General features: G+C 47.4%; 1 protein-coding gene across 4 annotated transcripts in view; it reads right to left on the bottom strand.

The window, feature by feature from the left end:
* The window catches only part of DIS3L2 (DIS3 like 3'-5' exoribonuclease 2), a 195,860-nt gene that overhangs the window by 160,391 nt on the left and 21,205 nt on the right, over positions 1-14,264 (bottom strand). For all 4 annotated transcript variants that reach the window (XM_081190036.1, XM_081190037.1, XM_081190039.1 and 1 more), the window contains 3 exons: positions 11,185-11,343; positions 8,740-8,879; positions 2,159-2,212 (listed from right to left, as the gene is read on the bottom strand). In XM_081190036.1, coding sequence (XP_081046162.1) covers positions 2,159-2,212; positions 8,740-8,879; positions 11,185-11,343 — 353 coding nt within the window. The remainder of the gene's footprint in view (positions 1-2,158; positions 2,213-8,739; positions 8,880-11,184; positions 11,344-14,264) is intronic.

Raw genomic sequence — 14,264 nt, 5'->3', positions numbered from 1 at the left:
TTATATATATATTTTTTAAAAAAGAGAGGTTAGAATGCAGGACTTCATAGAGCTAGAATGGACCACAAGAGTCATCCAGCCCAACCCCAAGAAAAACAGGAATCTTTACATCCAATGTGGGGCTTGAACCCGCAACCCTGAAATTAAGAGTCTCTTGTTCTACCGACTAAGCTATCCCCCCTCAGGTACAAAGACCCACTCTGCTATAAAGCTTGCCGTAAACCTCAGGACAGTTGCCATCTCTCAGACAAACCTACCTTGCAGGACTGTTGTCGGCCGGCCTAAAAGATGTACACCACACTGAAGTCCTTTGAGAAAGGACAGGATTATAAGCAAGCAAAGCAGCCCAAGGTTTGTGGGAGGGGGGAACGGGGGTTATTGTTTGGTTTCTGTTCCTATTTTTATTGCGTATTTTGTGTTTTTATCTTGTATTTTTATGCTGTGAACTGCGGGTGAAGGGGTTAGTGGTAATACAAAATTAATAAAGAAAGAAAGAAAACAAAAGCAAGCTTATGAGAACATAAGAAGAGCCTGCTGGATGAAGCCAACGGCCTGTCCAGTCCAGCATCCTGTTCTCACAGAGGCCAACTAGATGCCTATGGGAAACCAGCAAGAAGGATTCCAACAGGACAGCAGTCTCTCCCGCCTGGGGTTTCCAGAAACTGCTGTTCAGAAGCATTGCTGACTCTGATTGTAGAGGCAGAGCAAAGCCATCCTGGCTAGTACGAAACGATACGATGATACGATAATCTTTATTGTCACTGTCCCATACAGAACAACGAAATTGAAAAAATCTACATCAGACATTCAAAAACCAGCAAGCCTGCTATCTCAGCCTGGTTAGCCCCCTAAAAGCTCTGATACTCCATAATTAAATACAATATACTCACACAGAGACTACCTTACACTGCGTTTAAAACCAAAATCTCATTTGGATAAAAACTGTTTCTCAGGCAGCTAGTCGTAGTCTTTATAACCCTGTACCTTTTTCCAGAAGGCAGAAGCTTAAAGAGATCGTTTCCGGGGTGCGCACTATCCTGCACTATCTCTGCAGCTTTCTTATGACACCTGGAAGCGTAGATTTGATCCAAGGTGGGAAGAGTGCACCCAATTATTCTCTCCACAGTCTTTACAACCCTGGACAGCGCAGCTCCAAACCACACACACAGACCATAAGTTAATACACTCTCGACATTACAATGGTAAAATGCCATCAACAGGTCCTTTGAGAGATTATTTTTCCGGAGGATTCTCAGAAAATATAACCTCTGCTGTGCTCTCTTCATCAGGTCTTTACTGTTTTCTCCCCAGGTTAGGTCATCTCTCAACTCCATTCCCTTGATAGCCCTCTCCTCCTTCACGTATCTGTCTAATCCTCTTTTAAAGCCATCCAACTCGGTGGCCCTCACTGCCTCCTGTGGCAGTGAGTTCCATAGATTAGTTACGCACTACGTAAAGAAGTGCTTCCTTTTATGTGTCCTGAATTCTCAACATTCAGCTTCACTGGATGAATAAGTTGGCTCCTACTAGTGTGGCAACGTGCGCAGACCCTGCATTCACAAGGCACCGTACAGCCGAAACCCCGGCGTCCCTAATTTCTCTTAACCAATGGCCCCACAAAAAAAGAATAAGAAGAAAGTGGAGGCATGCACAGTCCATGATTGAAGGAGGCTTCACAAACCGCACGTGGTTTGGCATTCAGACGCAAGAACGTTAAAATGCAGCATGCACATTACTTTGATATCAAGTTCGCAAATTAGCTCATGCTGCAAACCAGCAGCAGAGAAGCACATTTGTTTGGGGGAGCTTAACTTAAAGTCAGGGGAAAATCTGTAAGCCATCTGTAAGCGTAATCATAAACCCTTGGGTTTAGAGCTAGCCGGTGGTCTCCAACCTGGGCTCAGCTGGCTTTGCCAAGCTCAGAACGAACATCACCTCTAGCACTAAAAGTTCGGATCGTTGTGTACCAGGACACCCATCTCCCCTCCTGCTGTACTGGCATCCATTTCAGCGAGGATTGCATAGATCAGAGGCAGGGTAGCAGCAATGCTTCATGGACTGCACCCAAAGGTTTGGCATGCTCTGTGCACGTCTTGGGACTTAATTCCTTGGTGCTCCTTCTGCACATTCGCTGATTACTGTGTTACACATTACTTACTGGAGATGGAATGAAGGCCTCGTGGTATTTCTTGGGGTTTATTCTCAGGGGTCCCTTTAAAAAAAAAAAGACAAAAGAACAGAAATTAGATCAGGCAAGAAATGAGTTGTTTTAATGCAGAGGTCAGCAAGGTTTATCTTGCCTGGGCCGGATCATTGCCGCGGAGATCCCTCCGTGGGCCGGATAGCGCCGTGTGCGCCCGTGATTTCTGGCATCTGCGCATGTGCAGACATGATTTCCAGCACCATGGAAGCGAGTCCCCGCGCCGTATTGCACCAGTTTAGCACAGCACGCGAGAGGGCAACTCGGTTCAGGGGCGGCTTGTGGGCCAGTCAAACAACTTCCGCAGGCCGCTTCGGTTGCTGACCCCTGTTTTAATGCAATACCAATAAGACTACCAAAGCCAATTTGCTGCTTTTTGCTTATTGTGATGATGCCACCTTAACCCTCCCTTCCATGTTATAGTCCTGGAAAAAGACTGAATAATAATCACACTGATGTCAGCAACAAGGGCTTTCATCAGAAATAACACCAGCAAGGAGTGGAGCAAGGGAATTCAAGCCATGAAAAAAAGGCAGGTGTTTCAATGGAGCCACTCCTATCTATCCTCCAGCCAGACAAGCAAAAGGCACCATCAGAGTTCAAGGACATGTTGTAGCTCGGGAGGGAAGGATTTGGGGAGGCCACAGTGGAGGTCCTGGAAGTGTCCCGGCCTGGGAAGAGGGACATGGAATAGGGAACACCCCAAGGGCAGTTACAGGGGCATGGGTGGCTGGATTCAACCTGCAGGTCAGAGGTGCCCCATGCAGGGTCTTGACATTCTGGCAGCAAAGAATGCAAACAGCATGGTTTCAGTGGAGCTGGGTGTAAGTCCAGCTCTTCCAGCAGAGATGGAGACTTGCTCCTGGCAGCACCAGCAGCCCTCAAGTGGCTTCACTGGAAGAGTCAGGAGGAGCTCCAGATGAGGAAGTTGGGAGGCCAGCGCTACAGGCACATCAAGGCCGTAAAAGGCCGGGGAAGCACACAGAGGAAACTAAGCCAGGTGAGGTCACCTTTTCCTGTTTTGCCCCTGCCCAAAATGTGAATCGCTTGCTCCCCAGAAAGTCAAAGGACTGGGCCATGCCACCAACCATCCATCTTTCACGGTGGCCTGAAGCGAGGGCCAAACCTGGCCACAGGAAGGGCATTTCTGTCCAAGGTTCAGAGCTTGAAGTAAGGAAAAGGATGTTCTGACCTTTGGCCCCAGCTACACTAGTGCTGCGCAACTCTGACCTGCAGGCCTAACTAGGCTCACCAGGCATCTCCATTTGGTCTGCAAGGCTGTGTCAGCCAAGCCATGCCTATGTGTAATGGCTTGATTCCAAACTGGGGGGCAGAGGGATGGGTCACCTATCAAACTTGGCCTGCAGCAGGTGGCCAGATCTAGCTCCCCACCCCCAATCTAGAGGACCAAGGGCCACCAGGAATCTGCACCCTCCTCCTCCCAGAAAGAATGCCGCAACCTCAGCCATTAGCCAGAGGAGGGGCAGCAGAGATCTTGCTTCCACCTCCTCTGCCAGAATGCGCCCGGCATCGACCGCCAACCGTCCTGAGGCTGCAGAAGCAAAGGACGGGCACCAGCCAGCGGAACAGGGATCACTGGGTTGTATTGTTTTTGTGAGCTGCCATGGAGATCAAGAGGCAGGGCATCAATCATTTTAAACAAGTACAATCCACAGCCAGAAGCAGGTACATAAAATACCCAGCTGTCATGAGCATTAGCAACCTCCTGGCTTGTATGAATCATTTTTTCTAATAACGGCCAACACTGAATGTGCCTTTTTCATGTCCGCCGTGAATCAAGCAACCTCGAAACTAGACTTCAGAGAGGCATGGGGCTGTGTCTTGGTTCTTGCTGAGGGAACAGTGCCCTAAACCTGCCTTCACCAATCTGCTGGAAGTTTCTAAACACCAGTTGCTGGAAAATGCAGCGGAGACGGATCTTGAGCTTGAATCCTCCTTGCCAGTTTCCCACTGGGGCATCTAGTCGGCCACTGCGGAAGCAGGATGCTGGACTAGACGGGCCATTGGCCTGACCCAGGAGGGCACTTCTTATGTCCAGATGTTATGGACTACAACTCCCATCATTCCTGACCACTGTCCATGATGGCTGAATGGACAGAGTTGTAGTCCAGCACCTGGAACCCTCCCCACACCCGCTTCAGCCTCCCCACTGATCACAGAATCATAGATCATAGAATCACAGATTCGAAAAGGACCCTGAGGATCATCTAGTCCAAGCATCCCCAAATTCAGCCCTCCAGTTGTTTTGGGACTACAATTCCCATCATCCCTGACCACTGGTCCTGTTAGCTAGGGATGATGGGAGTTGTAGTCCCAAAACAGCTGGAGGGCTGGGTTGGGGGGGGGCTGACCTAGTCCGATCCCCTGCGGTGCAGAAATATGCAGCTGTCCTATACGGGGAATCAAACCTGCAACCCCGCTGTTATCAGCACCATGCTCTAACAACCAGGAAACAAGCTGGTTTCTCCTGCTCCAGAGGATAGAACTAGAACCAATGGCTTCCAGTTACAAGGAAGGAGATTCCGACTAAACATACAAAAAAAACTATCTGACAGCAAGAGCTGCTTGAGAGTGGAACTGACTCCCTCGGGAAGTTATGGACTCTCCTTCCTTGGAGGTTTCTAAGTAGAGGTTGGATGGCCATCTGTCATGGTTGCTTTAGCTTTAGATTCCCACATTGCAGGGAGATTGGATTAGACCCTTCTAATTCTATGATTCTATGATTTAATCTGAACTATCCAGGATGATCTTTATGGCTGAGTAAGGATTTTGTCTCAGCAGTTCAAATGCTTTTATTTTAATAAATAAATGCCCATCTTTCTTGTCCAGAGGTGGTAGCTACTGCAAGCATCTTAGATTGGTATGTATCCACTAAACTACAAAACTATTTGGTATGTACAGTGGTACCTCAGGTTAAGTACTTAATTCGTTCTGGAGGTCCGTACGTAACCTGAAACTGTTCTTAACCTGAAGCACCACTTTAGCTAATGGGGCCTCCTGCTGCTGCCGCGCCGCTGGAGCACGATTTCTGTTCTTATCCTGAAGCAAAGTTCTTAACCTGAAGCACTATTTCTGGGTTAGCGGAGTCTGTAACCTAAAGCGTATGTAACCCGAGGTACCACTATATCTGCAAAACTATAGGACTTTTCTTGCATTCAAGCTGAAATCAAGGAGTTGAAAGTGAAGCGAGCATTTCAAGTTATGATTTATATGAATCTATAATGAAATAAAATGAGTGGAGTCCCAACCCTCTGGAGAAAACCTGGGGAGGGTATGGGGCGCATGTCAGGGGGAGTCCCACTGAACAACCAGAAATCCTTGTGCTAACATTAGCAGAATAGCACCTAATCTCTCATCTTCCTTGGATTCGATCATACTCATTGCATTACTTGAGGAACCCTATTTTATTATGGGTACTTTTTAGATGTAAACTCATAAAGCATTCTGTAAAACATAGCAAGTGCCTTCAGTTAAAAACTGCATCTAAGTTTACATAAAGCATTCGGGTCAGCATTTGAAATTGGAGCCAAACTTTAATCAGAGGCATTTAAGTAGGCTTTAAAGTGGAAGTTTTCATAATTATTCCATTTGCAATGGATAACAATCATGGAACAAAAACGTTTTATTCCCCCATATAAACTCACTGTACATAATGGGTCGGGGGAGGGTGGCATTTTGGTAGGACTTGGAATGTGGGTGACCATACACGAAAAATATGCAGATTTATTGGGGGGGGGGAGCAGCCAGTTCTGAGATTTTTTTCATTCACACAAGGGACCCACCACTTGAAAAAGGACACATTACTCATCCTCCAGACTATACTTCTATAGAAAAGATGCTTTGTTTGGCACGGCTAAAAGTCCCTTAGCAGGCACATTCCAAACCATTTGAGGAACAAAGATATTGCGCTGTAGCCTGGCACTAGACCCTTTTGGACATATAACGTTCTTTGCTCACATGTGGAAAACAGAGCGGGAGCTTTGAGTCATGAATGCAAGGAACTGTGCCGCAACAGTAAGCGTACACACACACACAAACACAGAGAGAGAAAGTGATTTTAATGCTAAGAGCACAAAGCATTGGAAATGCCTGCTAGAACTAGCAGCAGAAGCATAAGAATGCATATGTGCAATTCTGTTTCATTCCAATGAATGGACTTGAGCCCCTGCCCCAAGGGAGTAATGTAAGGTGAGCAGCCAGCCTGTGGCCACCCCACCAGAATGCCCTCCGAATACCAGGAGGCGGGGGTCACAAATGGGGAAAGTTTTTGTTGCTCTCGGGCCCTGCTTGCAGGCTTCCCTGAGGCACCTTGTTGACGAAGCTGAGAACAGCATGCTGGACGATGGGCCTGATCCAAGATGGCTCTGCTTACGTTCTCAACCAAGGAAGCCTCCTGACACCAACAGGCCAGGAGAGGTTATGTGTAACTCCCAGGCACTTCTGAATCAGGCTGCTCAGAGAGGCCTGTTCTTGCTGTCTACAGGCCCCCTTTGCCTTCCTCCACTTTAACTGCACAGGAACCAGATGTGGCAGAGGCTGGTGCAAGAGAGGTTCCGAGCGAACTACCCACCAGAGATAACCAGCAGCCTTGGACAGAGACAGAACATCTGAAAGGAACTCTTCTTTCAACCCATCATTCAATTCTAGTTCTTGATATGTAAGAAGCTTGCAGGGAGCATACCTTGTGTAAACCCCCATCACCAAAGGCCAGCAATTCCAAGAATGCCATACAGTGGAGCCGTAGGGGGGCCACCAGGACAGTTGCCTCAGGTGCAAAATTGTTAGGGGCACAAAATTTCAATTATTGGTGCTGCCTCAATACAGCTACTTGCTTCCATCACTGGGCTTAGTTGCAAACGGCTTCTCCTTGTGAACCAGGAAGCAACCTCTCCAGACAACAGAGCAACTCTTATTTTATTTTCTCTATGGCTGCGATCTCCCGGGTGACGCGGAGGTCGTTAGGCAGTTGAATGCACATGTGTACTCCATCTCATTTCCCTCCCACCCCCTCCATATGGCCCCGGGCACTGGCAACCCAAGCTATGCCACCGCAGCCGTATGACTGCAGCCCATTTGTGCACCAATAGCAGACATTGCATACGTGGCAGGTGCATACCTAACATGGCCCACCACGTGTGTCACCACCCAAATGTCAACAAACCAAAATAGAAAGGGCTTGTATACTCCACCCCACCCCAAAGCAAAGACAGTCAGCCTCGCAACGCACACATATGCACCTCACTTTTTCCTCCAGTGCTTTTCTTCTGGAAAAAGGAACTCCCCACGTTCCTCCTCGAAAGCAGATGGGCCTTATTATCTGTGCCTATGAAAATCCTATTTACAATGTTGTGCATTTCACGCTGTGATATCATATCTGGAACCAGCCGCTCTCCCCATCTGCAAAGAACAACTGTTCTCACATGTGTGTCAGGGGCCGAGGCTCTGGCTGCAGAATCTCATGATGTCATCCTTAACCCGCATTACTTTGCAATCACTCACAAACAATAGCTGCTATATTTATCGGTGGAGATTTTTGCGTTTTCCTCCCCCAATTGTGCAGGAAGAGGCAGGCATTCAAGAGGGGGAATATGCACTGAACTAATGTTCTTTTGACTCTTCAGGAGAGGTTACCTCCACACCTGCCAGAGGGTGTCAGTACTCTCAAGACTTTTTTTGTAGGGCCTCAGTCACAATATTCTGACTTTCTCCTTCAAAAACCATGACCATGACCACAGAGCTGGACAGGATCCACTAGGTCATTTAAGCCACCCCCCTGAGAGTGGATAATCTACGCCTCAAACATCCTCTGACAGATGCCTCTTTGGGAAAATCTCAAGAGGAAGGAGATCCCAAGCCTCCTCAATAGCTCTGTATTCTGCTGCTGATCTGCTCTTACTAGCTAGACCAGGAACGGTGAACTTAGAGGAGCTGGAAGGCTAATTTATTCCACCAGCAATATCAACCCTGAATTCACCACCACTTCTGCTCTGATTAACCCCATCTCAGCCTCTCATCTTTCATACCCGGCTTCCTGTTTAGACAGAAGAAAGGGGAGCACACAGAACTGGTTCCTAGCCTTCAAAATGGCTTAAGAATATGTGGAGTCTGGGAAAGCGGTGACGCAGTCGGGACTCGAGGAGGGTCTAACGTTTGAAGCCCATTAACTTGGGAGATTTAGGTTCAAGGTTAGGCAAGAACATCCCACCTTCCTAACCTATAAAACCATTTGTTCCCTGTCCTCAGTGAAGAGGCAAGGAGGAAGAGAAGGAAAAGGTTTTCCCTCTTCTGCCTGAAATAGTTTTAAATACCAAAAAGCTACTCTCCAATCTGTTCCGCTGATTAACATGCCCATCTACCAATTCAGCCCACTGATGCCTGCAGTCCTACCTGAGAGCTACACAGGTAAACAAGCAGGGGGGGGGGGACACAGAAGGACTGACTCCATCGTAGCATCCCAAAATGCAAATCCACAGCAACAACAGCTTGCTGCTTTTGCGGTCGTTCCAAGTTCCAAGTACCTGGATAAGTGTTTTCCTTTTCAGTCCTGCTGAGACATCCTCCCTTGACATGTAGGCTTCAAATACTTTCTTCCTCCCCCGAGTTGGCTTGCTCCGATTCTTTCTGTCGCCAGGGGCCAAGCAGGTGGTGTAGGGACCGCCTGGAAGGAAAAAAAGGCAGAATCACTGCCTCGCCATATATAACAAAGCTGTTTGTTTTTACAGAGACCAGTGGCTCAGTTCAGACATGCAAAAACCATGGCTAAGGAGGCTTAATTTCCCAGCAACCCGGAATGATCATTTAAGGGAGCCCTTTCTTCACACTTGCCGCCCACCCTTTGCACCAGCCACCAAACAAACCGGGAAGCCTTCAATTAACAGTTTACCTGTTCAAAGAAAACAGGAAATGGTTGTCAACAGAAGGCATCCTGGCTAGTCCCCTAGTTCACCCAAAGGGTGGATCTCGGGGTTGTCATGGATAGCTCAGAGAGGATGCTGGCCTGGAGCACGGCTATTGTGAAGAAGCTAAATTCCATGCTCGAGATCATTAGGAAAGGGGTTGAAAATAAAACGGCCAGTATCATAAATGCTCTTTTAAGAACCTAGAGTGCTTCCGCACTGTGTCCAGTTTGGGTTGCCTTGATTCAAAAAGGACATCGTAGTGCTGGGGAAGGTTCAAAAAGGCCAACCAAAATGACCAAAATAAAAAAATGCCTTCCAGTAGCACCTTAAAGACCAACTAAGTTAGTTCTTGGTATGAGCTTTCGTGTGCATGCACACTTCTTCAGAATGCTTTAAGGTGCTACTGGAAGGAATTTTTTTATTTTGACTATGGCAGACCAACACGGCTACCTACCTGCAAAATGACCAAGTGGTTGAAGCATCTCCCTTATAAGGAAAGGTTGTGGTATTTGGCGGGAGGGTAATGAGTAAGTGGAGGCATGACAGAAAGTTATTGATGCTGCGGAGAAACTGACCAGAAAAAAGTTATTCTTCCTGTTTTGTGATATCAGAATCCTGGGTCATCCAGTAAAACTGAATGGCAGAAGGTCAGGGGCAGACAAATGGGAGAACTTCTCCACGTTTAAGGCATAGTTAAAACCAGTGCTTTTTTCTGGGGGGACGCAGGGGGACACATACCCCTAAACATTTTGTGAATCTAATTGGAGAAGAAACTAAAAAAAACGAAAAAAATTAGTTTGTTCTCTAGCACAGAGAATCGTCAGTTCTGTTGCTACCCCTGATGGAGGCCCCATTTCCTGTCACAGTGTTCCCTGAGTCTCAGGTGGAAGTGAGCGTTTAATGTGTGAAGTAGGAGTTGAGAGTAGGAGGGAAGATGTTAGTGCACACAACCTCATGCTAGGGCGGAAGTTACTGTGAGCTGTCAGCTGTGTAATATGAGGTAATGTAAGTTCTTTGTACTTTTGTCCATTTACTCTATTTATTTTTCCCGATTTGAACAATAAAATGGTGGTTTTCTTGAGTCAACATGAGAGTACCCCTAAACATTTTTTTAAAGGGGAAAAAAGCACTGGTTAAAACTACGGTATTCTTTACCACAAGTTGGGGCAACAACGCCACCTTTGGTGGTTTTGAGATCAAACAACTTCTTGGAGGATCAAGGTTATCAATGGCTGCTGGTCATGACAACAATATGTTTACTCCGAAATCAAAGGCAGCATGCTCTGAGGGCAGAACTTCCAAAGCCACTCTAGGAAAGAGCCTATGAGCAGCAGGGCTGAGGGCACTGAAAGGAGTTTGTTCATTTCTTGGCTGACTAAGCTGAGATCTAATGACCATGTTTGAACGATTGTACCTCCTTGATATTTACTCCTTGCTGTTTGTCTCTATTCCATAATTGCTCCAAACGATTAAAAAAAACCAAACTGCAGGTTTACCATACTTTGCAACAGTCGGTAATCTGGACATTTTAGCAAGAGAGATAGGATGTATGGGGAGACATGGAAATTAGAAAGGAAGACGAGAAGAGAATGGGGGTCTACAGGACAGGTGTTCTGCTTCATCTACAACAGGCTTCCTCAGACTTGGCCCTCCAGATGTTTTTGGCCTACAACTCCCATGATCCCTAGCTAACAGGACCAGTGGTCAGGGATGATGGAAATTGAAGTCTCAAAACATCTGGAGGGCTGAGTTTGAGGAAGCCTGATCTACAACCATGAGCACCAAAAATTTGTTGGCTGCCTGAGGAGAATAAAGGACCCAAGGTTTTCATGAGGTCTGATTCTGAATTCCTACAGATGCACAGTGACTTGTAAAGCTGATCTGAGACACCTGAATTAGAATTCAGAATCACAACATCAGGGTTTGAAAGAGCACACAGCTGATCATCCAAGGCGATTCCCATTTCTGAGCAGACTTCCATGCAGCTCATCTTTTATGGGCATCGAGAGCATGCGTGCAGAAAGCAAGCTTCACTTTTCAACTGCGGAACCTCCCCATTCATACCTCTGGGGGTCCCCAGCTGCCGCTGGCCCATTCTGCAGTCAGAGTTGCTCATGGTGTCTGTATGTGATTCAGAGAGCTGCCGCCTCCTCTCCACATTTGGGGGGGCTCTGGCCGATTCAGAGTGGTTTCTGGTCCTCGCCAAGCCTTGCTTGTGTGCACCTAGAAGAATCAAAGCACAAGGGTGGTATATGGGCAAAAGAGTCTCAGAGCAAGGCCTCTCGCTATAATCCTGCCCCTCATCATTACAGCCTCTCACTGTATTGGTTTTACAATGCTCCCACAAAAACAAACGATGGCCACCAACTTGAAATGGCTTTGAAAAAGGATGAGACAATTTTATGGAGGATAAAGGCGATCAATGGCAACTAACCACAATGGTCGTGTTGTCCCTGCCCTTTTGGAAGCAATATGACCCCGAATACTAGTTCCTGGGAACTGCTGGTGGGAAAGGGCTCTTGTGCATGGATCCCGCTTGTGGGCTTTCCCTCGAGGCCTCTGTCTGGCCATTGCGAGAACAGGATACTGGGCTAAATGGATCTTTGGCCTGATTATCCAAGCGGATTGCTCAGTCGGTTAGAGTGTGGTGTCAATAACGCCAAGGTTGCAGGTTTGGTCCCCGTGTGGGACAGCTGCATATCCCTGCATTGCAGGAACTTGGACTGGAAGACCCTCAGGGTTCCTTCCAACTCTACCATCTATGAACTTAAGCTGAGTTTTGCACCTTTAATAATAATAATAATAATTTTTTATTTATACTGCGCCCTTCCCTGTTCAGGGTGGCTAACAACAAATTTAAAACACTTTAAAACACTTAATTATAAAAGCAGCATAAAATACAGTATAAAAACATGAATAACAATAAAAATCAAAAATCAGTTGGATAATCCCCAGGGCTAGCTGGCTGAATTGGTCCTACTTGGGCCAGCGAGGAGGCCAAGGGAGAATTAGCTGTGGGGTCTCAGAGTGGGTGATCTTCATAAAAGGGGAGGGGGAGGGAAGAGAAGAGAAGAGAAGAGAAGGGAAATAAAAGATCAGGCTGAATTCAAATTAAAGGCCAGGCGGAATAGCTCTGTCTTACAGGCCCAACAGAAGGAGGTCAAATCCTGAAGAGCCCTAGTCTCATGGGACAGAGCATTCCTTTGCACTGGGGGGGGGGGCAATCATCAAATTCCACAGCAAAACCTGGCTCCTTTACTATTCATTTATTTTGCACAGATGTCACACACCAACCACCACCACCAGTCAGCGCTTTAACACATTGCTGCACTATTGAGACGTCGATTCCTGTCTTCATACATCCCCCACCACCAGTGCCGCCTGAAGCAGATAAAACTTCAACCTGCAGCATGGCAGTGCCAACCCACCCACTCACCCACTTCCATGTGTGTCAAAAATGATGGGGGGAAATCTCTCTTGCAAAGGAGGAAAGGAGCACACATGCAGAATCTGTGTGTCTGAGTGTCTCCTGTCTGTGTGCATGCGAGGGGTGGCTGAACCTCTTTGCCCTGGCCCTGCTGTGCCAGTCCTGTTAAGGAGGGATGCCACGGGTTCAGCCTGGGGTGTTTGGCATGCAAGGCACACGCTCTGCCCCACAGCAACAGCTCCTCTACTGCACTGCACCTTGAGAAAGGAAGGCAACCCAAAGGACAGAAGGCCAGTCCTAGAAAACCTTTCACCCGGCACACAGCTTCAGTCGTGAGAGACAGCAAGCCAACTGAAGTCAGAGAAAAGAGAGGAGGAGAGAGAGGTTCTCTGCCCATATACAATCTTGCAACTCAAGCGCTGGGCGTTTTCGCCTGCCGATGAACTCTCAGCTTTGTTTACATTGCGGTTATTTATGTCTTTAACCCAGATCTCCCAGGGCGAGAGGAACCAGGCGAGAGCATCATTAAAGGCTTGTACGGTTCCCAGGTGACTCCCTACCAAGCAGAGCAATGGATTCCGACCGTCGGCTCACAGCACTAAATTGTTCCTTTTGATTTTTAAACACAATTTGGCGTAGAAGTGTTTGAATGGGGTGGGGGGAAGAGAATGGACAAAGTCTCCCATTGTTCGGTAACTTTCCCCACTGAAACGCTTCCATCTGCAACCTTCTGAGGCTAGTCCATAACTAGGTGTCAGACCCTTTCAGTTTCTTCCACTTGCCGTCAAGTAGCGTCTCATTGTTCTCAGTGTTAGCTCACAATCTAATTATAGGCAAAGTGAGCCTAGTAATGCACACACACACACATACACACACACACACAGAGAGAGAGAGAGAGAGAGAGAGAGAGAGAGAGAGAGAGAGAGAGAGAGATAGGATTTTTATATGGTTTTTTTTAATATGGTATATAAAAAAGAAAAAAGAAAAACTTCCACATTTGCAGGAAACAGGAGCAAAGCCAAAGAACTGATAAAACAAATTAGAAGAATTTGCTTTCAGGTAACAAGATGGTTTCGACACATCGTTGCCTAGATAGGAAGGCTCCTGCACTGTTTCCAAGTACAGTGGTATCTCTGGTTACGTACTTAATTCGTTCCGGAGGTCCATTCTTAACCTGAAACTGTTCTTAACCTGAAGCACCACTTTAGCTAAGGGGGCCTCCCGCTGCTGCCGCGCCACCGCCGCACGATTTCTGTTCTCATCCTGAAGCAAAGTTCTTAACCCGAGGTACTATTTCTGGGTTAGTGGAGTCTGTAACCTGAAGCGTATGTAACCTGAAGCGTATGTAACCCGAGGTACCACTGTATTTCCTGCAGATATGGGGAGTTCAAAGGAGCCTAGCCGATCCCTTTGGCTTTAACTCACAGTTGTCCAAGAATATGTAGGAATTGGGGAGGGGGGTCCCCTGGTTTTTGCAACAAAAGGGTAGGATGAGGAGTGCCAAACCCTCCTACGGCTCCTTAAGAGCCTTGCCCTGAGGCCCAGAAGTGAATGGCAGCCCTCAAACGCAGCCCACCTGACCCTGCCAAGCCAAGCCCTCTCACAAGGCCACACCCCTCACAAGTGCGCTATTGAACCGTGATGCGTGCTGGGATGAGGGAGGAAGGGGTGAGGGTCTGTGGACTGTGAGCGCATAGAGACCACTGGCTTTTGGGTG

The sequence above is a fragment of the Podarcis bocagei genome (assembly GCF_964188305.1).
Source record: "Podarcis bocagei genome assembly, chromosome: 4".
Lineage (NCBI taxonomy): Eukaryota > Metazoa > Chordata > Lepidosauria > Squamata > Lacertidae > Podarcis > Podarcis bocagei.
This window is presented reverse-complemented; position numbering and strand designations above follow the sequence as displayed.